General features: G+C 37.1%; 1 protein-coding gene and 1 long non-coding RNA gene across 2 annotated transcripts in view; one reads left to right on the top strand and one right to left on the bottom strand.

Annotated features, from left to right (window-relative positions):
* washc4 (WASH complex subunit 4) overlaps positions 1–12,369 on the bottom strand; it is a 101,553-nt gene extending 89,184 nt beyond the window's left edge. The window contains exons 1-3 of the mRNA XM_039761826.1: positions 12,229–12,369; positions 11,225–11,364; positions 3,214–3,267 (exon numbers count right to left, since the gene is read on the bottom strand). Coding sequence (XP_039617760.1) covers positions 3,214–3,267; positions 11,225–11,364; positions 12,229–12,289 — 255 coding nt within the window. The 5' untranslated portion in view covers positions 12,290–12,369. The remainder of the gene's footprint in view (positions 1–3,213; positions 3,268–11,224; positions 11,365–12,228) is intronic.
* A 131-nt stretch (positions 12,370–12,500) lies between these two features.
* LOC120533640 lies at positions 12,501–26,595 on the top strand. Its single transcript, XR_005634586.1, has 3 exons — positions 12,501–12,649; positions 14,030–14,065; positions 26,532–26,595. It is a non-coding gene; the product is annotated as an uncharacterized LOC120533640 (long non-coding RNA).
* Positions 26,596–26,968: the final 373 nt, after the last annotated feature.

The raw sequence follows: 26,968 nt of genomic DNA, 5'->3' as shown, positions 1-26,968 counted from the left end.
TATTGGCAGGCTATTCCAGATTTTAGGTGCATAACAGCAGAAGGCCGTCTCACCACTTCTTTTAAAGTTTAGCTTTTGGAATTATAAGGAGACACTCATTTGAAGATATAAGGTTACGATTTGGAATATAACGTGTCAGGCATTCCGATATATAAGATGGAGCGAGATTATTTAAGGCTTTATAAACCATAAGCAGTATTTTAAAGTCAATCCTGAATGACACAGGTAACCAGTGTAGTGACATCAAAACTGGAGAAATGTGTTCGGATTTTCTTTTCCCAGTTAGGATTCTAGCAGCTGCATTCTGCACTCGTTGCAAACGATTTACAGTGGAGGAAATAATTATTTGACCCCTCACTGATTTTGTAAGTTTGTCCAATGACAAAGAAATGAAAAGTCTCAGAACAGTATCATTTCAATGGTAGGTTTATTTCAACAGTGGCAGATTGCACATTAAAAGGAAAATCGAAAAATAACTTTAAATAAAAGATAGAAATTGATTTGCATTTCATTGAGGGAAATAAGTTTTGAACCCTCTAACAAAAAAAGACTTAATACTTAGTGGAAAAACCCTTGTTTGCAAGCACAGAGGTCAAACGTTTCTTGTAATTGATGACCAAGTTTGCACATTTTAGGAGGAATGTTGGTCCACTCCTCTTAGCAGATCATCTTTAAATCCCTAAGGTTTTGAGGCTGTCTCTGTGCTACTCTGAGCTTGAGCTCCCTCCATAGGTTTTCTATTGGATTAAGGTCCGGAGACTGACTAGGCCACTCCATGACCTTAATGTGCTTCTTCTTGAGCCACTCCTTTGTTGCCTTTGCTGTATGTTTTGGGTCATTGTCGTGCTGGAACACCCATCCACGACCCATTTTCAGTTTCCTGGCAGAGGGAAGGAGATTGTCGCTCAGGATTTCACGATACATGGCTCCGTCCATTTTCCGTTAATGCGATTAAGTTGTCCTGTGCCCTTAGCAGAAAAACACCCCCAAAGCAAAATGTTTCCACCCCCATGCTTGACGGTGGGGACGGTGTTTTGGGGGTCATAGGCAGCATTTTTCTTCCTCCAAACACAGCGAGTTGAGTTAATGCCAAAGAGCTCTATTTTGGTCTCATCAGACCACAGCACCTTCTCCCAGTCACTCTCTGAATCATTCAGGTGTTCATTGGCAAACTTCAGACGGGCCTGCACATGTGCCTTCTTGAGCAGGGGACCTTGCGAGCCCTGCAGGATTTTAATCCATTGCGTGTAATGTGTTTCCAATGGTTTTCTTGGTGACTGTGGTCCCTGCTAATTTGAGGTCATTAACTAACTCCTCCCGTGTAGTTCTAGGATTCTTTTTCACCTTTCTCAGAACCATTGACACCCCACGAGGTGAGATCTTGCGTGGAGCCCCAGAGCGAGGTCGATTGATGGTCATTTTGTGCTCCTTCCATTTTCGAACAATCGCACCAACAGTTGTCACCTTCTCTCCCAGCTTCTTGCTAATGGTTTTGTAGCCCATTCCAGCCTTGTGCAGGTCTACAATTTTGTCTCTGACATCCTTGGACAGCTCTTTGGTCTTTCCCATGTTGTAGAGTGTGGAGTCTGCTTGATTGATTGATTCTGTGGACAGGTGTCTTTTATACAGGTGACTAGTTAAGACAGGTGTCCTTAATGAGGGTGACTAATTGAGTAGAAGTGTCTAACCACTCTGTGGGAGCCAGAACTCTTAATGGTTGGTAGGGGTTCAAAAACTTATTTCCCTCAATGAAATGCAAATCAATTTCTATCTTTTATTTAAAGTTATTTTTTCAATTTTCCTTTTGATGTGCAATCTGCCACTGTTGAAATAAACCTACCATTGAAATGATACTGTTCTGAGACTTTTCATTTCTTTGTCATTGGACAAACTTACAAAATCAGTGAGGGGTCAAATAATTATTTCCTCCACTGTATGTCTTTCTTGGGTAGTCCTGAGAGGAGTGCGTTACAGTAATCTAGTCTACTGAAAACAAAAGCGTGAATTAATTTCTCCGCATCTTTTAATGATATAAGAGGTCTAACTTTAACTATGTTTCTTAAGTGAAAAAATGCTGTCCTAGTGGTCTGATGAATATGCGATTTAAAACTCAGATTACAGTCAACGGTTACCCCTAAATTTTTTACTTCCGTCTTAACTTTTAATCCTAGTGCATCAAGTTTATTTCTGATAACCTCACTGAATCCATTATTGCCAATTACTAAAATTTCAGTTTTCTCTTTATTTAGTTTGAGAAAATTACTATTCATCCATTCAGAAATACCAGTAAGACATTGTGTTAGTGTATCGAAAGAGTCGGAGTCATCAGGTGCTATAGATAAGTACAGCTGTGTGTCATCAGCATAGCTGTGGTAACTCACGTTGTAACCTGAGATAATCTGACCTAACGGAAGCATGTAGATTGAGAATAACAGCGGACCCAGGATAGAGCCTTGTGGAACACCATATCGGATATCATGTGTCTTTGAGATTTGATTACCACAACTCACAAAGAATTTTCTACCTGCCAGGTAGGATTCAAACCAATTTAAGACACTGCCAGAGAGGCCCACCCATTGACTAAGGCGATTTCTAAGAATATTATGATCAATTATGTCAAATGCAGCACTCAATTTACCAGGCCTGCTTATGTATGAACAAAGTTAAAAAACTACTGGGTTAAGTATGCAGAAGACAGTCAACATGTATTAATATGGGATTTACGTTTTGAGAAGAAATGACTATAACTTACTCAAGCAATTTGTTATTAATAATTTTGTTTACTAAGGATAACTATTTAAAAGAACTGCAATTTGGATATATTCTGAAATAAGTGAAATGCTTTCCATATAAGACAAAAGAATAATGTTATTCTGGTTACAACTGACTGCACTGTTCATTGCACACTCACTGTTTTTCAGCAGAAGAGGCAATGAAATGAACAGGTGGTGGTGAAGTGGCAGTGGAACCGAGAGTTCACCCAATTAATGGGCTTTGTGCAGCTTTCAAGAAGAATAAAAAAATGCAGTAGCATCTACAGTACTGTTTATACCTTGAAAGCAGCTTTTTGAGAGCAATGAGTAAAACAGTTGCCCCACTCTTCACCACCCACTATATGTAAGAGAAATTAATGTGATCAAATACTATAGTTTAAAACCCTAATCACTATTATTTGATATGTGGTGGAAGAGAAACAGAGAAAAGTTGACTTACTTTGTTTTCCGTCTTAATCAGCTCCAACAATGCTGACTGCTCATATGGCAAAAGCTGAAGGAGAAATAAAAAAATTAATAAATGCATTGGTTTCAGAAAGAATTGACTTCTGCCTTAATTCTAGCATGCCTTTATTATATTTCTATAATAATTAAGCATTATGCTGTTTGTAAAAAAAAAAAACCTAAAATGTATCATCTCCTATGATGGTTTTGCCAAGACCATCTTTACAGCTTTGCATTTGTTAAGTTGCCAAAATCAACAACAAGCTAAAAGCATCAATATGGCTGAATTTTGAAATGATCACTTTGCTTAACAAATATTTAGATTAGAGTCAGGAATCTGCACTTTAAGACATAACTTAAGCAAATGAATAATGGTATTTCAGAAACAGAATAAATATTTTTCTTAATAAACAATGAGGGATAAGACATCCGTTTATATTTCAATACAAAACTTACATGAAAATAAACAAAATAAAGCAAAATACAATAAACAAATGTATTTTGTAATAGGCTTTCAAAATGTATCAGCAGAAACAAAAATGTTTCTTAGGTTTAATTATGAGTTATGATTTACAATACAAATCTGCATTTAAGAAATCAACTAGAAATAAGTGGAATATTTTTATTGGAAGTTTACTAAAGATTAAGAAGTTTCATTAATCTTGGCATCATTAAAGCAGTTTTTAATACCTGTGCTTTTAGTACAGTAGTTATAGCACCTAGGTTACAATAAAGAACTTTAATGGGAAATCTGTGCATACTACTTTTTGGCTCAATTAGGTTCTCTGCACTTAACAACAAATATGTCTACTGGATGATGCTCCATTCCTTGGTTTGACTTCATTTGATGCTTTGCCTGATGGGGTTTTTGCCTCATGCACTTTAAAGTCATAGAGAGGTATGCACTCGGTTAATAAATTGCATAGATGCCTTTAATGTTGCAAGAGCTCAGCCATAAACTTAGATCTATGCTTTATATGTCCTCCTTAAGCATCGCTCTGTTAAGGAGAAAAAGAAAGCAACAATCACAAAACCTTGGAATGAGAGTCTAAGAAAAAATAAATATTAAACTTGATTATGAATTGATACAATTCCCCCGAAACCAGCATTTGGCAATTATTAGGTATATAATCTGTTCCTCTAGTTATTCAATCTGTTATATATTAACACTATTGACAATATCAAAGAAAATTACTAAAAGTAAGTAACATTCCATACATGCAAGTCAAACTTGACAAAACAAAATTCAATTCAATTCATATATCAATGTTAAATAAAACACAAACTAATAAATATAAAAAGCACCATGATTTGGCAAGACAAAACAACAAGCCTGTAAATTTAATATGCACCTGAACTACTGTGTGAGGATACTGTAATAGGAAACACACACACATACATACATATTACAAAACAAGTAGTTTGGATCAAGTAGTGAAGAAGTATTTAAAGTCAGACAGTACATTTAATTGTGTATTAAGAGTAATTTTTGAAAGAAAAATCAAGAGTTTATAAGAAATATAATGATTTACTTCATGATGTTTAAAGTCAAAATACTATTAATTTTTTTACAACTTTCTCATTTTTTACTCAGATAGAGGTGCATAGGGCACTAGATCCCTAGTAAAAAATCAAAAATAACATCATATTCATAACATCATTTTTACTCTTCTGGGAGTGGCTCTTAGAAGTAAAGAATCAAATAATCAACTATCTTCTTATATAATACGGTACCGTGGCTGTCCATTTTTCTGTCCAGGATTTTAAATCACTTATAGCACGCAAACCGTTTGAACTATTTACCTGAAATTTGGTACACATATACTATGTGATGTCTACTATGCACCTTTGGGGTGATGACTGATCACCAAGGTTATTCCTCTTTATATTTTTATTATTATTTTATTGTAGAATCAACTCTCGGCACTGGCCAGCAGGGCGGCTGTGCAGCGCATGTGTATGTACGCTTTTCTCATTCCTTACTACCTTTGCCGTCACTTCCCTTATCTCTTCCTATCTTAAATTATTGTTGAGGCAGATTGAAGACATAACTGCCAGCTTAAGTGAAAAATTAAGGAAAATGTACTAAATAATTGCAAACTTAATCAGTTTTAATGTGAAAAGATGCTGACGAAAGAAGAGAAGAAGTGGGCTGCTAGTGTGGAGAAAAGAATAGCTGCTCAGGAAGCAGCCAGCACAGCAACCTTTGAGCAAATGAATGCTAAAAGTACAGAGAAAGAGTATAAAAACTCTAATTGCTCAAGTCAAGTGTATTCACTGCATTTTATTGTGCAGTGTGCCGTTACTGGTCTTATCATATTCAAGATCAACAACCTCAAAACAACATTCCACATGCCTATATATTACCAATTTCCATTTTCTGAATTTTGTGAAGAAGAGGAATTTTAACTTCTCTTTTCCTATGGGCTTGGTTCATGAGGGATGCACAAAATATGGTCCTAAAAAATAAAAGATTTTTCAAGTCTAGATGGCCAAAAATATGATTAATAACTAGACGTCAAGACATGTAGAACAGTATATTATATGTGGGATGTTCTCATACTAGTGAATGAGAAGGAGCCAGACAAGAGTGCATAAGTAATTCTTTTGACCATAATTAACATATGCAAACATCAACAAAAGCTTCCGGATGCTTCAAGAAATAAAACAAGAGAGAGACACTGGCATACTGCATGTTGCTTTAATTGGAATTATCAGCAAACCTCTTTTGACACAGAGATAATTACTTGTTAAGCAAGATAATAAAATCATCACAAAAAGGAATCACACTAAGGAGGAATATTGTGGACAAAGATTAAATAAAAAAGTAAATAAATAAATGTACTTTTTGATCATTAAATAGGTCATTACAATAGCAATTGACAAGAATTCATAATTAATTGCAGAATTACGGCATTTGAGGGTTCCTCTAGAGCAGTGTTTCCCAACCTTGGTCCTGTGGCTGCAGGTTTTTGTTCCAGCCAGCTTCTGTTTTTAATCAGATTTCTTGGCTAATTAAGTGATGTGTTATTTCCCAAGTTCTGTGTTTTGGGAAAAATATAGAAATTAGAAAACTAAGCTTGGTAAAAAATATATATATATATATATATATATATATATATATATATATATATATATATATATATATATATATAAATGTACCAAGCAGTTATATGGGAATAATGTATTTTTTTCTCTTTAACAATAATTTCATCTTCATTTTCATTCTACTTTTCTAGGTGTTGTAATTGTTTAATTAATCCATTATTTACTAATTAGTGGGTCTGATGCTAAAGTACTTGCAGCCTTTGATTATTCAGTGTTGTTTGCCAGCGTGTCTGCTCTGCTCATTTTTAATTGTCATTAATAAGATACAACAAAGGGGAAAAACTGCACAGAGAAATGGCAAAATATAATGAAATCAACAAAACAGATTTACGCATTTAAATCCATCGCAAAAGCAGAAATAGATCTAAAGGTCTTCTAAATGTAAAAATCATACTGTCGTACTTTTCTGAATGAAGAATAAAAGAAAAATAATACCTGCAAATTAAATGAGATCAGTGATATCAGGTGTTGTCACTAATTCGGAATCTGGTTGGAAGAAAAACCTGCAGCCACAGGGGGGCCACTGGACCTAGGCTGTGAAACACTGCTCGAGTGTCTCTTCTCTTGCACATCTCACAAAATGAAATTCACCTTGAAATGAAAGCTGTCATCTTCATCCAGGAAAGCTGAGAGGGTGGGCTGTAGTGTGTACTGAACTGGAGGGGTTACACACAGCTGCAACTTTGCACATGGCGATAAGCCACAGGCAAGTAAAACACACTCCCAAAATGGTGATTCTGCTTGTCTGTGGCAGACCACAGTGCAGGACAAAGCTGGCCAGAATCACTACAAGAAGTAGTTACTTTAATTCAAGCAGCCCTGAAAATAAATGTAAATTTACATGCACTCTACAAAACAATTTGCCAATCAAAAAACAGTACCCAGCAGAGCTCACCCTTTTAAAACTTTACATGTGAAAATGACAGTTATCATTTCAAAGTGTATTTTATGCTGTGTGTGCTGTCACTGAAATACATCCGAAATATAATATACAACTAGGCTGACCCGCCTTTTAAGGTGACCGACTTTTAAGTTGACCACTTCTTAAGGCAATTCAATATGTAGATCAATTTTATATTTTAGACAAACTCATTAATTTGGTTATATTGCATTTGAGCGGTAATACTTTAATACTCATAGTTTCTGTTATTTTTGTGATGAAAGTTTAACTTTTTTCTATATTGAGGTCGCCCTTTTGTACCCCCTTCATATTTACTACGCAGTGAGGCATTTGTACTCCATCAACATTAAATATTTCCAGAGACATAATTTTGTCTATTTTTACAGCGCATCGCGCACAAAAGCAAGGGAATGATGGGAGCACCAGAACTCTGCTCACATCATGTCGCTTCATACCGCAAGCTGCAAGTAGCAAGTCTGTGATAAGCGGAATACCGCTACACTTTCCACTCACGGGACGGAAGGACAATCCCGACCGCTTTTATATAGTAAGACAGAAGAAGAAGATATTGCACAGTCTGGAGTAGAAAATCATCTTTTACCTAGAAAAACAAAACTACAAATCCCATCGTGCATTGCAAAATGAACGGGGCGTGTGTGAAACTCCGCACCTGTGTAGCACTCACAGGACGGAAAGACAATGCCGACCGCTTTTATATAGAAGGATGAGAACCTTTAAAACTCAGTTAGATGTAATTTTGGATATTAGATTACATGAACAGTATTGATTATCTTTTTGTGTTGAACAGCATCTTTGTCGAAATTGTTCTAATAATCAAATTAACTTTAAAGATTAATGTAAGATTGGAAAACCTATAAAAATATAAAAGTGAAACGAATTTGTTATCACACTAAATCTGATACATGTAAGATCTCTCCTATTCTAGTCAATAGCACATCCTTTTCCAGAATACTTTACTTGTCAGGTGCTGTAATCCGTTACTTAACTATGCTCTAATGTACCAGAATTGAAATCAAAGCAAGCATTATGAAATGATCTTTCTCACTATTGGCGTTTTTCCACTGCATAGTACGGCACGACACAGTTCAGTTCAGCTCACTTTTCGGGGGTTTTCCACTGGGAACAGTACCTGGTACTTGGTCCTTTTTTAAGGCGCTTTTCCACTGCATAGTACGGCACAGCACGGTTCAGTACAGCTCACCTTGGTTCGGCTCGGTTTGCGTTTCGACTGCACTTTAGTACCGCTTTAGAGTGGGCGGGATTATTCACGTGTCGTTATAGTTGCGCCGCCTCTACTGCCGTGACACCGTGGAACTTTTACAACAACACGCAGACAACGACAACACTTTAGCTCGACGACGCAAGGGTAAGCATCTAAAAAGCACATCACTAGCTAACTTTTATCACTGTTGCAAAGCATAAAATGAACTTAACTGCCAGTGTAACATTAAAATGCTGATTCTGTATATTACAGATCTTCCACATTTTGCAAAAAAGTCGCCGCAACAGACCATCTGTTTGGACATTTAACCGTGCTTCAGAGTGGTGGGATGTGATTGTTCCCGGTTTTACAAACACTCAGTGGCTGGAGAACTTTCAATGTCTGAAGAAACATTCATCCACTTATGCAACGAACTGCGTCCAGCGATGGAGAGACAGGACACAAACTTCCGCGTGTATAAAGAAAAGAATAGCCAGTGACGCAGTAATGACGATTTTCTCCGGCCAATCAGTGACCAGCAGTTTACACGCCACGTTTTGGTAACGGTTCGGCGCGCTTGGAACCTCGACTGAGGTGGTACTAAAAAAGGACCAGGTACCAGGTACTGTTCCCAGTGGAAAACCCCCCAAAAGTGAGCTGAACTGAACCGTGTCGTGCCTTACTATGCAGTGGAAAAGCGCCATTAGTACCACCTCAGCCGAGGTTCCAAGCGCCGAACCGTTACCAAAACGTGACGTGTAAACTCTGCTGGTCACTGATTGGATCGCCATTACTGCGTCACTGAACTTGCGACACGAGACACAACAGACCCGCTAGATTTTTAGCACAGCCAGCGAAGGTTCGGACGCACCATTTTGTTTTAACCAAAAATGGCTGTTTCGTGGTCTATTGAGGAAGTACAGACGTTCCTCTCCTTGGTAGCCGAGGAGCAGATCCAGCGAGAGCTGGATGGGGCGACACGGAATGAAAAAGTTTTTCAGGAGGTCGCTAAGCTCTTGGGCGCACACGGCTACCATCGGACTTACAAACAGTTAAAAACATCCACATGCCGAGAATGAAGAACACCATTCCGTCGATATGCTCCATTGTTGTGTGTTTGTTTGTGGCGCGTTTATGATGATGTCACGGCAGTAGAGGCGCAACTATAACGACACGTGAATAATCCGCCCACTCTAAAGCGGTACTAAACTGCAGTCGAAACGCAAACCGAGCCGAACTGAGCCAAACCAAGGTGAGCTGTACTGAACCGTGCTGTGCCGTACTATGCAGTGGAAAAGCGCCATTTATGAAAAAGAGGATCCCACAATAAAAAAGCTTCCCATCAGCCAACCAGCTCATTGGTCCACCCTTATATGAAAATGAACATGGTTGAGAGTCATCAATATTCTGTCAACTGTGCTGCTCTGCTATATGGCAACAACAAATAGCTAGTAAAATGGAAAGAACAATGCCACTTCAGTACAGAAGGAGGTGCTAGTCATCTAAATACTGTATAATTTACTTAAAAAAAACAAAATTTAAAGCCAACACTTTTTTTAATTATTAAAACAAGATACTTTCTCTGTGTCTGGGAACACAGTTGATGGACTCCTTGGAAGCAATGTAACTATTGATAGCAAGTAATTAATTGCAGACATAAAGAGAAGTGTATCCAGCCGTGCGATTCTAAGTCAGTAGTCTTGCTTCACATCTAAAATTCTAAGCCAACAGTAACATTAAAAACAAACAAACCCTCCATTAGTTAGAATGTGAATCAAAGTAAACTACAACAAGTTGATGCATAGTACTTTTTCTATCTGCTGTGTCAGTCTATCAAACAGACAGGCATTGAAATCTTAGTGAAGATGATTACTTTGTTTATACACTAAGTCTTGAGGGATGATTTCTGATATCTGACAAAATTGCCATCAGGACTGCATACCTTCTCTGGAGATGCACATGTGGCAGAAATGCAAAATTTTTGGTTGTTTTTAAAAATCAAATGACTTCTGTGTGGGGAGGTTTTTGAAACTCACAATTAGCTTATTGAAGATGTAAATGGGCAGTTTGACCAATTGACTAAGAAGGATTCTGTGTCATGCTTATACCGGTTGATTAAGCACCTGAAAAATAATGCTTCAGTGTTGATGGTGACTTCTTTGAAAAGTAATGCATAAATTACCTTTCTGGTGGTTGAAAAATATTCCTTGATATGCTGATATTTAAATACAATATAGTTTCATAATTGTTACAGTAGCCTAAACTAATAAATAGTATAAATGTAAACTGCCTAAGTTGAAAACATATTATTATTTTTTACCGGCTCTACGTAATATAAACAGGAAATGCAATACAGTTAAAGGCAGGTTTTATTTTTTTCTAAAATTTCACCCTATATCACTATCGATTTTCACAGAGAACCATTTTAAATATGAGAGAAGAATAATACAATACATTATAATCCCTAATCTAAAAAGTAATATAATGTGGTTGGGTGTGAATGTGCACCCTATGATCAACTAACACCTGAGCTATAACTGGATCCTGGATTGATCTCACTGCTGATATGACAGGTGACACAAAATTTTCACATTTTTTCACCTGGAGCACTTAAAGGTTAAGCAATTTGGTGAAAGCCACAGAGTTAGTTATTGTGGGATCAGCAGAATATTAAAATGTTTCTAAAAATAAAATCACATTTTGACAGAAACACAAAAAAGGTTTTCAGGAATGTTGGGTATTCAAAGATGGTGCACACAATCATGCCTACAATACCTTCAATGATACAGGATCCAGAGTAAAATCCCAAACATCTCCAATTGTGTCGTCCAAGGCATCCTCAATGCCTTTTAGCTGTGATGTGTATTCTTCCAGGAATTTTCCGTAATTTTTCAGTTGTACCTCAGCATGGATTTCTGAGTGTCAAAAGAAAATTGTCATAGTGTCACTGCACAATATTCTCAAAAAAATAAAAAATAAATAAAACATACACATCAGTTTATATAAACTGTGAAACAGAAACTAACATTTATCAAGCTATTAATAATAATTTAAAAATGTGCAATGCTGAAAAAGGTGTTGTCAACTTATCTTTAGAGGAATGAGGGAATGCTCAGATAATCTCTTCATTCATACTCCATTCCCACAGACACAGTAAATAACTTTCACAAAATTATCATATTGGAATTTTGACAATTCATGACAGCAGATAAGCAAACGTACCGAGAAGATAAAAACCTTTCGATACAGTACATACGTGCCAGAAACTTACGCATGGAGATGTATTACATTATTAATAAACACAGTATAATTCCTTCATTTGCCTAACCTTTTATTATGGTCAATTGATTATTAGCACTTTTTCTAACTCAAGGACTCTATTGTGAACTGTTTTCCGTTAAAGATAAATATAAATTTAAGCTTAAAAAATAACAGGATAATAAGACTGACAACAAGAAAAAAACACTGATTTTAGATGCTGCGAGTAAAGAGTCAGCGCGGTGAAGTCGATCATATTGAATGAACTTGTGCAGAACTTGTACACTTCGGTGAAGACTCCGCATGTAGGATATAAGATTGCCTTGTCTCACTGTTCGATCGGCTGCCAAGTAAACAAGTTAATTCGCCTTAAAGTGCAAAGAACAAGGACCAGAAGAGTTGGTTGATTGCTCAACACAAAAAATCTGTTATTTCTTTACGTTCCGGGTTGTTCGGAGTATTAGCACACTTGAAGCTACGCGAATGTAAACAAGAGTTAAATGACTAAGTAAAAATCTTACTTTGAGAACCGTCATCGAAACGATCAAATTCCCAATCCGGAGAGACAGCTTCCACTGCCATCGTCCCCTTTTACGCTATCACTGTACCTACTGTAGCGTTCGGGAGCAGTAAAATCCCGAAAGGAGGTGGGAGGGTTATTCTGTCGCGTGAGGTTGCGCGTGACATCCCTTTCCGTTTGAAGAAACTTCTGGTATTTGTAGTTTTTTTTTTTAATAATTTTCGCATAGCTCGTTGGTTACTGTAGTTTATTACAAAGATTACAGAACTGAGGTAACGCGCGGTGAAATCCAATGCGCAGGAGCTCTTTCTTTCTTCGTTTTTGTTTTTAGTTAAGTGTTTTTAAAAGCATATTTTTAATTAACTATATGAAAATGTCAGTTTATTTGGTCTTCTTATCAGGACTAAACTAATATGTTCGGTGTAAGTAATAATCTGTTTCTTTACTTTTCCGTAAGAACTTTAAGTCAGAAATAGAGTACAAAAAATACGATTATTAATTAGAAACACTGATATCAGGCCAGGATTTATGGGTCCTGGCTTTATTATTATTATTATTATTATTATTATTATTATTATTATTATTATTATTATCACTTGGCATTTCTTTTCTTATTTTCCGAATGGTGCACAGGCAGCGGAATCATTTTTTTGTTGATAAAGAATTTTATAAAAAATAAAAAAAATACTTAAAAATGGTTGTTCTCAGTAATTGAGAGGCAAATGGGATACATTTATTGCTGTTTTGTTTTACCTAAAAATGAAGAATTGCTCAAACTGCAGTACTCGGGGCTAATTTTATAGGAGAAGGAGTTGAATGTAGAAATATCTGGGCAAATGTGGGACAATGACATAAAATACCTGCCTCTAATGTATGTGTCTCCTAATCTTCAAAATAAATTAGAGCAAATTGTCTGCAATGCCCAAAGTGCAAAAGAGACGTCCATGCAAACTTAATTATTGTCAGTGGTCTGGTTTTAAACATCTATAGTACTGAAGGATGCCAAGAATTTAAAAAATTTTACAGAAAAAAATTAACCCAGTATTTCTCTTACTTGGCCCCACAAATAGACGTATTATTAAAAGCACTAAGGAAAAACGTCCTTTTGTTGTGGATTTCTGAAAGTGTTCCTACTAAAATTTTACTTAAGATTATTTTAGAATATTCATGTCTTTTTGCCAACTAACTTGTCTGTTCCATTCAAAATGTGATATCTTTTACAAAGTATGGATACTCTTTTTGACCTACTGTATAATGGTACAGTACTGACCTCTCTACAATACTGACAAAAGGTTTAATTTAAGGCAGTAATTTGATGTTATTTGCACAGCTTGGGATTTTATCTTTGTGATTTTTTTCTGTGCCATCTGAGCTATTTTGAGCTGAGTTGCTGTATTGTTTTAACCTCAGTGTTTTGTTTTTGTATCTTGTTTTGTATTTATATTATAAAAGAAAATGTAACAAATTATTATAACATATGACATATTATCTTTAAAAAAAAGTACTAAAATTTTTCCAATTATGCACACATACAATTTTTTCATAACTCAAAGAAACCAAACATAAATAATCCACATAAGATGATTTAATAAAACAGGAAAAGAATGGGAGGAACTTTGAGGTGCATTTAAATTTCCAAAATTGTCTTGGCTGTATGCTTTAGGTCATTTTTTTGCTGAAGGGGGAACCCTCACCTCAGTTATTGGTTGTGTGCCCTGACTTATGCCTCACTACTGTTTTATTGTGGAGGTCTACAGAGTATTCCTTGGACTTCATGGTTTGGTTTTTGTCTTGACTTACAGGGTGAATTGTGGGATCTACTGTATATACGTATACAGGTATGTGCCTTTATAAACAATTTCCAGTCAATTCAACTTTCCGCAGGTGCACTCCAATTGAGTTGTAGACACATTTCATGGATAATTAAAGCCAAAAGGATGTATCTTCCTGAAAAAATGTTTACACTTTGTCATGTTGGGTTATTGAGTTTAATTGATGGGAAAAATGGAAAATTTATCGATTTAAAAATTAAATGTACAACACAATAAGTGTCCTGAAAGTTAAGGATATAAACAATTTCTGAATCCACTTTATATCTCCTAAAGTATCTACAGTTGGCCTTCATTCATGTTTAGGGACAGTTTTAAAATCCTCCCTTAAACATGTAAAGCTTTAAGTGGGTTGACCTGTCTTTCTTTACCAAGCTTGTTAATGCATGTATCCCACAGTGTACAAAAACATTTGAAATATATTGACCCTCTGAAAATAGTAACTCTAAATAAAACTACTATATAATCTCAAACCTTTAGCAAACTGTCGATTGATTGATCAGTCTGGTTGTGTTCAAGAAATGCCCACTGAAATCCAGACTGAAGGTCCACTGCTTTAGTTTAGCAAATCCCTATTGAAGGTGCTAATTAATTTAATAAAAGCTTGGCAATCATTACTAATGATTGCTAACCCTTCTATACTAATTTTTACTCTGGTATCCTGGTGTTATATATTATAGTACCTCCACTATCTTGACCAAGCTATTATTGATGTAAATGCACATACAAGTTGTGGAGGATGGCAGTAGTGCAAAGGATAGGGAGATGGAATTTTGCACCACAACATTTCACAGTGGGAACATAAATTAAATTGCTGGTCTGTGCTTTATCCATCCATCCATCTTTATTTGTAAAAATATATATATATATATATGTATATAAAGAGTTGTGGTAATTATTTGTGCTTGTAAAGTACCTGGAGAGCCTATTCCCTGTAGTAAGATGCTATGTAAAACAATAAAGGTTGTTTGTGGACTTCAGCATAAGATTAATGCAGTATAGTAGTGGAATGCCTAAAAGGAAAGGTTAGACAGTTGACTTACAGTGGTGTGAAAAACTATTTGCCCCCTTCCTGATTTCTTAGTCTTTTGCATGTTTGTCACACAAAATGTTTCTGATCATCAAACACATTTAACCATTAGTCAAATATAACACTAGTAAACACAAAATGCAGTTTTTAAATGATGGTTTTTATTATTTAGGGAGAAAAAAAATCCAAACCTACATGGCCCTGTGTGAAAAAGTAATTGCCCCCTGAACCTAATAACTGGTTAGGCCCCCCCTAGCAGCAATAACTGCAATCAAGCGTTTGCGATAACTTGCAATGAGTCTTTACAGCTCTGGAGGAATTTTGGCCCACTCATCTTTGCAGAATTGTTGTAATTCAGCTTTATTTGAGGGTTTTCTAGCATGAACTGCCTTTTTAAGGTCATGCCATAGCATCTCAATTGGATTCAGGTCAGGACTTTGACTAGGCCACTCCAAAGTCTTCATTTTGTTTTTCTTCAGCCATTCAGAGGTGGATTTGCTGGTGTGTTTTGGGTCATTGTCCTGTTGCAGCACCCAAGATCGCTTCAGCTTGAGTTGACGAACAGATGGCCGGACATTCTCCTTCAGGATTTTTTGGTAGACAGTAGAATTCATGGTTCAATCTATCACAACAAGCCTTCCAGGTCCTGAAGCAGCAAAACAACCCCAGACCATCACACTACCACCACCATATTTTACTGTTGGTATGATGTTCTTTTTCTGAAATGCTGTGTTCCTTTTACGCCAGATGTAACGGGACATTTGCCTTCCAAAAGTTCAACTTTTGTCTCATCAGTCCACAAGGTATTTTCCCAAAAGTCTTGGCAATCATTGAGATGTTTCTTAGCAAAATTGAGACGAGCCCTAATGTTCTTTTTGCTTAACAGTGGTTTGCGCCTTGGAAATCTGCCATGCAGGCCGTTTTTGCCCAGTCTCTTTCTTATGGTGGAGTCGTGAACACTGACTTTAATTGAGGCAAGTGAGGCCTGCAGTTCTTTAGACGTTGTCCTGGGGTCTTTTGTGACCTCTCGGATGAGTCGTCTCTGCGCTCTTGGGGTAATTTTGGTCGGCCGGCCACTCCTGGGAAGGTTCACCACTGTTCCATGTTTTTGCCATTTGTGGATAATGGCTCTCACTGTGGTTTGCTGGAGTCCCAAAGCTTTAGAAATGGCTTTATAACCTTTACCAGACTGATAGATCTCAATTACTTCTGTTCTCATTTGTTCCTGAATTTCTTTGGATCTTGGCATGATGTCTAGCTTTTGAGGTGCTTTTGGTCTACTTCTCTGTGTCAGGCAGCTCCTATTTAAGTGATTTCTTGATTGAAACAGGTGTGGCAGTAATCAGGCCTGGGGGTGTCTACGGAAATTGAACTCAGGTGTGATACACCACAGTTAGGTTATTTTTGAACAAGGGGGCAATTACTTTTTCACACAGGGCCATGTAGGTTTGGATTTTTTCTCCCTAAATAATAAAAACCATCATTTAAAAACTGCATTTTGTGTTTACTTGTGTTATATTTGACTAATGGTTAAATGTGTTTGATGATCAGAAACATTTTGTGTGACAAACATGCAAAAGAATAAGAAATCAGGAAGGGGGCAAATAGTTCTTCACACCACTGTATGTCAGCAGAGCTGTAACCTCTCTTGTTACACAGAACCACAGACTTCTCAAATGTATATTTTTCAAATAATGTAGTTACCTGAAGTCTTCACCTCTACTGTCAACAGACCATATCTTTTGTTAGCTAGAACTTAGTTTACCCTTACTTTAATTACATTTTAAGCAAAGATATTTACCTCTGTTATTTTTATTTGCCTAGATAATATATGCTTATATATGTAAGTACTACATGAACATTTACTTTACAGTTGCTGTATTATATCTGTAAATTTGTAAGAACACTATGTGATGAGTGGTATAGTATATACTGTAGAAATAATCAGAATTTAGGTGAATGTAAAAAAACAATAACAGCAACAACAACAGACAACAATATTAACTGTTAACAGTCCTTTAATAGTGTAAATGCTTTAATGCAGTTTGAAATACAGTGAACCGAAGTAATTTCCCCCATAGGATTGTATGTAAATACAATTAATCCATTCCAGACCGTACGAACTGTATGTAAATATATTTTTTTAAAGCTTTTTAAGCACAAATATAGTTGCGAAGTATTGCATTAAAATTTTTATTAAGAAGAAAATTAAACCTTTTTAAACTGAGAGAAAATATGCCAATAATTATTTGTTAAGGATCTCTTTGTATACCATGTTGTCAGTTCGGCCCTCCGGTTGTAACATGACCAAGCTGTGCGCTGAGCTTACTCTTTAATCGGTTTCAGTTTCATGGTTTGTTTCAATTACGGCAATATTTGCAGGATTTGTTCTGTTGAAGTGACATTCGGCATCTGCCAAGCGTTGTAAGCACACAACCGGTTTCATCGATAAAATCACATCCAGCTTTTGAGAGTTTAAACATTCATAAACATCAAAGTGTCCACTACTGAAATCGTCACCTGTGAATCTAAGATGTTTAAGAGGCATTGGCGGTTGTCGAAAGGTGTAAAATATTTGGCCATTTTGGTACACTTGAAAGCGACAACCGAACAATTCAGCCGCAGCCATCAACTCACATGCAGAACCATAGGTGAAGGGCTTAAGCATTTCACTCTTCTAGTGCTCCTGTGTAGTATAATTATCTCCTGTACCATCATCAGTCCACACCTTGAACCTGTCCCAGTCATTCAATACATAAGACACAATGTTCCTCTGGATATCAAGATTGAGCCTGATATGGTCGTGCAATATGTAACAAAGAGAATGGAAAAGGTAGGCGGCATCTGTGGGCATGGAAACCACTCGGTAAGTGACAGTTCTTTGATTGATAGTGATCACCTCTATAGACATGGTAATGGGGGTTGGAATGATAAAGGAAATGGGTACCTGAGAAATGTAAAGTAAGTCTAAAATACCTATACAATAACTATAATTGTAATAAACAAACAATAAAACAGCGGAGAAGCCGTGGATTAAACAAAAAGGCTGTAGTTATTAGTAGGGAGACGTGAATCCCGTGGCAAAGCAAGGAAGGGAATGTAGAGACCGGAGCGACGGACGGTCTTATATAGGCAGGCAGCCAACAACGTGGGAGGCATTGGGATGGGGGACCCAATGCCACCTCACACGGTGGCCGAGCTGCAGGCTATGGACGTATATATGTACGTAAGTAGGATTCAGTTAGCGTTGGGAACCCATGTACCAATTTTCTTGAAGATGGGCCCATAAGTAACAAAGACTGTTGAAAAGTTCAATATGGCAGCCAACAGTGGCATCATACCACCGAAATAAGTACGTACATTGGTTTCGGTTAGTGCAGGGAAGCCGCCTACCAAATTTCGAGAAGATGGGGCCATAAATATGAAAGTTCAACATGGCGGACGTTGTTGACTGTTATGACCATTACACATAGAATTTCGAAATGAAACCTGCTTAACCTTTGTAAGTTAGGTGTAAGAAATGAGCCTGCCAAATTTCAGCCTTCTACCTACACGGGAAGTTGGAGAATTAGTGACGTTGGAAAGTTCAATATGGCGGCTGACAGTGGCATCATACCACCGAAATAAGTACGTACATTGATTTCGGTTAGCTCAGGAAGCCACCTACCAAATTTCGTGAAGATGGGGCCGTAAATAAGAAAGTTCAACATGGCGGACGTTGTTGACTGTTATGACCGTTACGCGTAGAATTTCGAAATAAAACCTGCTAAACTTTTGTAAGTAACCTGTAAGGAATGAGCCTGCCAAATTTCAGCCTTCTACCTACACGGGAAGTTGGAGAATTAGTGACGTTGGAAAGTTCAATATGGTGGCCGACAGTGGTGTCATACCAACAAAATAAATACGTACATCGGTTTCCATTAAAAGTTCAATATGGCAGCCGACAGTGGCATCATACCACCGAAATAAGTACCAAATTTCAGCCTTACCTAAACGGGAAGTTGGAGAATTAGTGACGTTGGAAAGTTCAATATGGCGGCTGACAGTGGCGTCATACCACCGAAATAAGTATGTACATTGGTTTCGGTTAGCGAAGGGAAGCCGCCTACCAAATTTCGTGAAGATGGGGCCATGAATAAGAAAGTTCAATATGGCTGATGTTGTTTACCGTTATGATCGTTATGCGTAGAATTTCGAAATGAAACCAGCTTTTAACTTTTGTAAGTAAGCTGTAAGGAATGGGTCTGCCAAATTTCAGCCTTTTACCTACACGGGAAGTTGGAGAATTAGTGACATTTGGAAAATTGAATATGGCGGCCGACAGTGGCGTCATACCACCAAAATAAGTACGTACATCGGTTTTGGTTAGCGCAGGGAAGCCGCCTACCAAATTTCGTGAAGATGGGGCCGTAAATAAGAAAGTTCAACATGGCGGACGTTGTCGACCATTATCGTCCGTTATAACCGTGACGTGTAGAATTTCGAAATGAAACCTGCTTAAATTTTGTAAGTAAGCTGTAAGGAATAAGCCTGCCAAATTTCAGCTTTCTACCTACATGGGAAGTTGGAGAATTAGTGATGAGTCAGTCAGTCAGTCAGTCAGTGAGGGCTTTGCCTTTTATTAATATAGATTATACCATAGAATGCACAGCATAATAGTAAACTAAATGTAAAAACACTGAATAACACTGAGAAAACCTTGAACAACAGAGAAAACTAACACTGCAAGAGTTTGCGCTGTAGCGCTACGAACCGTTCGCTAAAAACACATTTTTTTTATTAATGAGTTTTAGACACAGGGAAAAAAATGAACATCTGAAAAATCCGTAATTTAATAAACCACCAAGAAAAGTAACATTGCACCAATGCACGCTACGAACCGATGGTTGTAAACAGAAGTGAAGTGGAGGTTAAAACCCAATAGAAAAAAGTCTTCATTAAATGCAAAGATGTTAAAACAATTCTAGGATCTGTCTCTTTAAAAATAAGCCTTTTGTGTCCAGCTGTCTCTCTCTCTCTCTCTCTCACGCGCGTGTGTGTTTGTGTCTCCCTCACGCGCATGTGTGTGTGTGTCTCTCTCGCGTGCATGTGTGTGTGTGTGTCTCTCTCTCGCGCGCATGTGTGTGTGTCATTCTCATGCGCATGTGTGTGTGTGTCTCTCAAGCGCATGTGTGTGTGTCTCTGGCACGAATGTGTGTGTGTCTCTCTTGCGTGCTCATGTGTGTCTCTCTCTCTCTCTCGCTTGCGCTTGTCTGTGTGTGTGTCTCTCTCTCTCGCTGCACAGGGAGAGACTGAACATGTGCAGAAATCATCGGCGTGCACAAATCGAAAGGGAAACTGGCTTGTGTCTGTGGTCGTGAACAGATGCAAAAGTTTGGCGAATGTTTTGGTCATAAACCAATTGGTACATGTTCTGAGACGTTCATGAACTGAGGTTCCACTGTATGTTGTAATATTTCTTATTTCTAAATATACTTTTAGATATGCACACTTAAGACTATTCCATATTAAGTGACTTTTGCAGCAATTTTCAATCATAGCCTTCATTTGGTAACGAGTCAGAGGTAGATTGCGGCACACTTCTGTGAAGTTGGTTGTATAATGTGATATACCCAGGTTTGATTTTGTCCTTAGTCATAGGAGTGAGCTTTGTGTGTATGAGAGCTGAAAATTAATGTATGCTTATCCTGAAGTACAATACATGTGATGCAGCTATGAGGAATATGGAACGCAGGTTTTTAAGCTCTAGCTAACAGAAGAGAAGCTCATCAGTCTGATATCTCGCAAAAAGAAAAAAAGGACCAAGATTACAGCTGAATTTGCCATACTTGTTAACACCTCATACAACACTAGCTCTGTCAGGCTGTACATTATTGGCTGTTACAAAAGGGGAGAAATGTACTGGAATGTTATCGCTCAGTCATTAAATGTGAATCGTCCAGTTATTTTAAACAAATTGACAAGTTCAGCAACTGTGGTCAGCAATCTGACATACTCCACAACTAGAAGTCACATAATGAGCTATTGGCTTCAGGGGACATTGTCAAGATACTCCACACATGAGTAATTTGCCTCCCCCAGTGAATGGTGGTGGTGTCCTTAATGTCTATTACCCTTTCATCCTATACCCTTTGACTCAAAACAAGATAACTACTGAGGTCACATACACCTCCAGTCTGGAAGTCCTACCTCTTACACTGTGGACCATATATAAGTACCATTGAACCTGCAAGTTGGTGTTCTTTCAAGAATCCGTAGTGTGCTTTAAAGACATAGCTAGCAGCTATACTACATGCACTTTAGAACAGATAATCTACCTGAAGCTAAGCGTGTTCAGGCCCAGCCAGTACTTGGATGAGAGACCATCTTGGAAAATCTTGGGTTGCCCCTGGAAGAGGTGATGTAGAAGCCAAAATGGCTTAGCCTGTGGTTCTGTGGGTGGATCCCTGTGCCCTACAACAACAACACCATTTATGTATATAGCACATTTTCATACAAATAATGTAGCTCAAAGTGCTTTACATGGTGAAGAAAGAGAAAAAAGACAAAATAAATAAGAATTAAAACAAGGCAACACTAATTAACATAGAGTAAAAGTAAGGTCCGATGGCCAGGGATGACAAAACAAATAAAAAAAAAAAAACTCCAGGCGGCTGGAGAAAATAAAATCTGCAGGGGTTCCAGGCCACAAGACCGCCTAGCCCCCTCTAGGCATTCTACCTGACATAAATGACCTCAATCAGTCCTCATTGTATTCAGTGTTTTAATGGAAGAACTTGATGATGATGGTCATGTGGATTTTGGGCCTTTAATCCATCAATTTAGGGACATCATGGTGCTTTGATTAGCCACCACAGAAAACCGGAAAAAGAACAGAAGAGAAAGTAGGGGTTAGTATTGACTTTGGAGCCACCATGAATAATAATGATAATTAATTGCATATACAAAGCATCAGGATTAAACTAAGATGAATCTATGAGAAAGCCATGTTAAAGTAATGTGTTTTCAGCAGTGTTTTAAAGTGCTCCACTGTATTAGCCTGGTGAATTCCTATTGGCAGGCTATTCCAGATTTTAGGTGCATAACAGCAGAAGGCCTAAACAGACACTCATTTGAAGATCAAAGGTTATGATTTGGAGTGTAAGGTGTAAGACATTCCGAAATATAAGATGGAGTGAGATTATTTAAGGCTTTGTAAACCATAAGCAGTATTTTAAATTCAATTCTAAATGACACGGGTAACCAATGTAGTGACATCAAAACTGGAGAAATGTGCCTAGATTTTCTTTTCCTAGTTAAGATTCTGGCAGCGGCATTCTACACTTTTGGGTAGTCCTGAGAGGAGTGCATTGCAGTAATCTAGTCAACTGAAAACAAAAGCGTGAACTAATTTCTCAGCATCTTGCAATGTTATAAGAGGTCTAACTTTTGCTATATTTCTTAAGTGAAAAAATGCTGTCCTAGTAATCTGATTAGTATGTGATTTAAAATTCAGGTCAGAGTCAATAGTTACCCCTAAATTCTTTACCTCCGTCTTGACTTTTAATCCTAATGCATCAAGTTTATTTCTAATAACCTCATTATATCCATTATTGCTAATCACTAAAGTTTCTGTTTTCTCTTTATTTAGTTTGAGAAAATTACTACTCATCCATTCAGAAACACGAGTAAGACATTGTGTCAGTGAATCAAGAGAGTCCGGTTGTCAGGCGCTATTGATAAATACACTTGTGTGTTATCAGCATAGCTGTGGTAGCTCACGTTATGCCCAGAGATAATCTGACCTAACCGAAGCATGTACATCGAAAAGAGCAGCGGACCCAGGATGGAGCCTTGTGGAACACCATATAGAATATCATGTATCTTTGAAGTACCACAACTAACAAAGAATTTTCTACCTGCCAGGTAGGATTCAAACCAATTTAAGACACTGCCCTAGTACATTGATGGGGACATTGTTCTGTAAAAATGACATTTTGCATCGAATGATATGTAAAACCGAGGTCCTGACTCTGTGTGGTCATTAAAGATCCCTGGGCATCCTTCATAAAGAACAGGGTGTATCCCGAGGTCCTGGCTAAATAGCCCTCCATGTCCTATTCATTCTGTTCCCCTAATCATCATCTATTTCTAATTGGCAGCTAATGGGTGGTGAGTATACTTGTGCAAAATGGCTGCCATCACATCATCTAGGTGCATGCTGCACATTGATGGTTGATGAAGTGTCTCCCCATTCTCAATGTAGATTGCTTTGAGTAGTGAGAAAAGACTTATATAAATTTAGATAATTATTATTATCAACCCACATTGGTCTTTATTGGTATATATTTTTGTTTACTTAATAAGCTTGCCTATTAGAAGAGGTTTGCCATTGAGGTACCCCAACCCTTCATCTTGTCAGTTTATTTTACAGTATTTACATTAATGGTTCTACCTTTTCTAGTATGACCATGTGTAATAAACCATTTGAAAATGTTCCAAATTGCAGTGATGATTCCTGCCGCATCATTTAATAGGGTGCCTTGTTAATAAAGCTAAACATCATCATGGTTTGACTAGCACACAAAATAGAAGGGTATGTGACCTTCAAATAAGCTATCAGAAGCTATTTCTTCTTCCTAAACCAGCCAGCCCCTATCTACTACCTGTCAGCTGCAAGGCTGCCCAGACCCAAAATAGAGAAACTGGATTTTAAAGTTCAAAAAGCTTTTAAAATTCTAAAATATCCTGAGATGTCTCTCAAGGAAGAGACAATCTTCTAGAAATGAAAATATTTATTTGAAAATGCAAAATCCAGAAAAAAGATTCAGGGATAACTAAAAATGATTTTCCAGAAAGGCAATTCAAAGTGAACAAGTCTCAAATCACGATCCATAAGCCAAATCCAATAAACAGAGCAAAATATTAATAGTACACCAGGAAACACAAATTTAAAAAAGGACTGCTCTGAGGTATTTTTCCTAGTAGATTATATAGTCAGGTTCAGCTGCAGTGACATCAGGGCGGCACCACCCACAGAACACAAAGGATATAAGAGAACATTACATTACACACAAATATTAAAGAAAATAATAAAAAAATATTAACAAATATTACATAAACACATCTATAATGCTTTAAAATAATGAATAAACAAAGAAATAATAAATCTGGCTAAAATATAAGAGAACTTCTCTTTAGTACCTTTTTTTGGTATTATTCTTTGCCTTGATCATCACTCTGTTCATTCGGGCTTTCAGTCCTGGGTTTTTCCCAGGGGCCTCATAATTTGTATGGAACTATCTAAATTAACAGAAAGGTATGAATAAAGTTACTGATAAAGAAATATTCAGTTACATAAGGGAATGACTTTGCATAATCGGAACAGTTTAACTTGCTTGCATCTACAGTCATATATGCCTGCAGGCTGTTTGCCATTGATTAATCTTGGGCTGAAGGGTCAGAGTGTTTGAAACGAGAAGGAGATATGAGTGGAGGTTGCAAAGGAGTTTGCAGAGAATCTTGTCAGAAGAAAGACAGTAGACAAAAGTATTTATTTAAAACAAACAATATAGAAATGTCATATTCCAAATAAAAAATGCAATATATAAAAATTTAAGGAAAACAAAAGTAATATATACAGTTTTGAAAAGTATTTATAGAGGAAATACAAAAATCCAAATGACTGAAATTGGATTAAAATTCAGAAAATACTAAAACCAAAGAGAGTACACCTTTACCAAAGGAGACGCCAAAAAGAGGAGCTAAAGAACAAAGCTACAAAAGTTAATGCCACAACATGGAGATTTAAATTTACATCCAGTTACTGCAGTCCTATTGACTTCAGCACCTGAGGGATATAAATTAATTTGAAAACCTGCTTTTCCAGTTAACAATTAGCATAGTAAATACAACATCAAATAGCTCAAATATGTAACTAAAGAAGAACAATTGACAATTTCTAATAAGAAAAAGTTCTGAGAGGACAATAAACATAAAAGAAAATAAAACTACAGAAAAAAAGAAAAGATAGCAAGAAGCAACATTCTCAGGAATGTTTTTAGTATTAAGATATTGACCTTTATTGAATGGTGATCTGATATCTTTCTTAAGATAAATTTGAAAGCAATAAAAGACAAAGTCATAGAAGGAAGAAAAAAACTGGTAGTTTTCCTACTAAGACAAACAGAGAATTTGCAAAGTGTGGAACATCCTTCAAATATTTTCTGTCAGTTGACATTTTTTATTGTGCCTTGACTTTGGTTAAAAATTTCAAAACAAAAGGTGGAGAAAGGAACATTTTTCTTTCTTTGTTTTTATTTTTGTAAAATATTTGCCAATACTGTTGGCTCTCCTCTCTTTTTGTCGGGTGGGGGTTAAATTCTCTTTTGTTAGGTTTTGCCACTTTTCGATCCTGTTTTCTTTCTTTTTTTTTTACTATCTGATGATTTTTTCTTTTCATTTTTCTTATAATTTGACAGTGAAGTCATTTCTTTTATAAGTTCTATTTGATTGTATTAAACATTATTTTCTTCAAATAAATGTAAAAAAAAATTCAAAACAAGGTGTCTTTTTATGTAGAATGACAAATTTTAGTGCTTACCGCTATATTACTTATATGTTCAATTAACAGTATCTATTTTAGTGAGAATTCATTTCTTTAGCATGAATTAAGTTTTTTATGATGTGGGTGAAGTGGTGGCTGTGAGGCTACGTTCAACATTGAGTCCCATAAACGTCAGAAGTGACTCCACTCCTTTGGGCCATTGAGCAAGGCCCTTAACCTGCAATTGCTTTGTCCTGGGTATGGCGTTAACCTGCAAGCAGGTCCTCCAACACGCTATAAACACATGCTCCCAACCTCTTTCTCTATTCATGATAGGGATAAATGGATACACATGCTTAAAGCATTGAGAAGACTCGTTGGAGTTACAACAGTATATGGAATGGCTTGTCCCAAGAAAGCTTCATTGAATTCTTAGTGATTTTACTGTATGCATATCTGCACTTTAAATTCTACAGTCAATTTCTTCACTTCTGCCACTTTAACTCAATGATTCAACCCTCTCATTCCCCTCTATAAACACCAACATAAAAATACAATTTTTATTATTATAATTCTAATTATTATTATTAACCATTGTGATGGTTGGCAGGGGTCCTTTCCCAGCCGGGAGGCCGTCGTAGTAATGGGACTGGGGGAGCAGATGTTCACAGGGCACTGCCTCTCCCAGAGTGCTAGATGGTAGCCCCCCTGTGTTGCAGAGGCACCTCGCATCTCAGCTGGGCTCCATGGGATTTGGGAGTCTAGCAAATCCCTGCTGGGTTCTGTGGCAGCCACCGTGGGAGCTGCAGAGCTCTTTTTTGGGCTTTCACCACACCTGGGAATGATTCAAGTTCTCCCTAATAAACCACTTGGAGTACTCCCAGGTGCAGCTTAAAAGGTGCCGCTTGCCTTCATTCCAGGAGCCAGAATCGGGAGGAAGAGGATGAAGATGGCATGGCGTGGGAGGTGGAGGTGGAAGACAAGACAAGACAAAGTGCTTGGTGAATTAATTGTGTTATTGTTATTTGTGCTTTGGACTGTTTTAGAAGTCTGACAAGTGACAGAATTCTGTAATGCAAAATAAAAAAAAACTCTGTCATATAAGAGATTGTTTGTTCTTTCAGCAGTTTGGCAGCTCAATGGTAAAGAGTAGCCTGAAATATTTGTAATTCATAGAAAAGGTAACACAACTGTCAGATGTACTGTGTGATATTTATCTTTTCAATATAATATGTCATAATCTAGCCATGCATTTTTGAACCAACACACACCATTACATGAGCACAGGATTCCTGAGCCTGTTGTGGCATCATTAGGCATAAGAGGTGAACTTGTTCTAGGATGAAAGTGAAATCCT

The sequence above is a fragment of the Polypterus senegalus genome, chromosome 8 (assembly GCF_016835505.1).
Source record: "Polypterus senegalus isolate Bchr_013 chromosome 8, ASM1683550v1, whole genome shotgun sequence".
In the NCBI taxonomy this organism is placed as follows: Eukaryota; Metazoa; Chordata; class Cladistia; order Polypteriformes; family Polypteridae; genus Polypterus; species Polypterus senegalus.
This window is presented reverse-complemented; position numbering and strand designations above follow the sequence as displayed.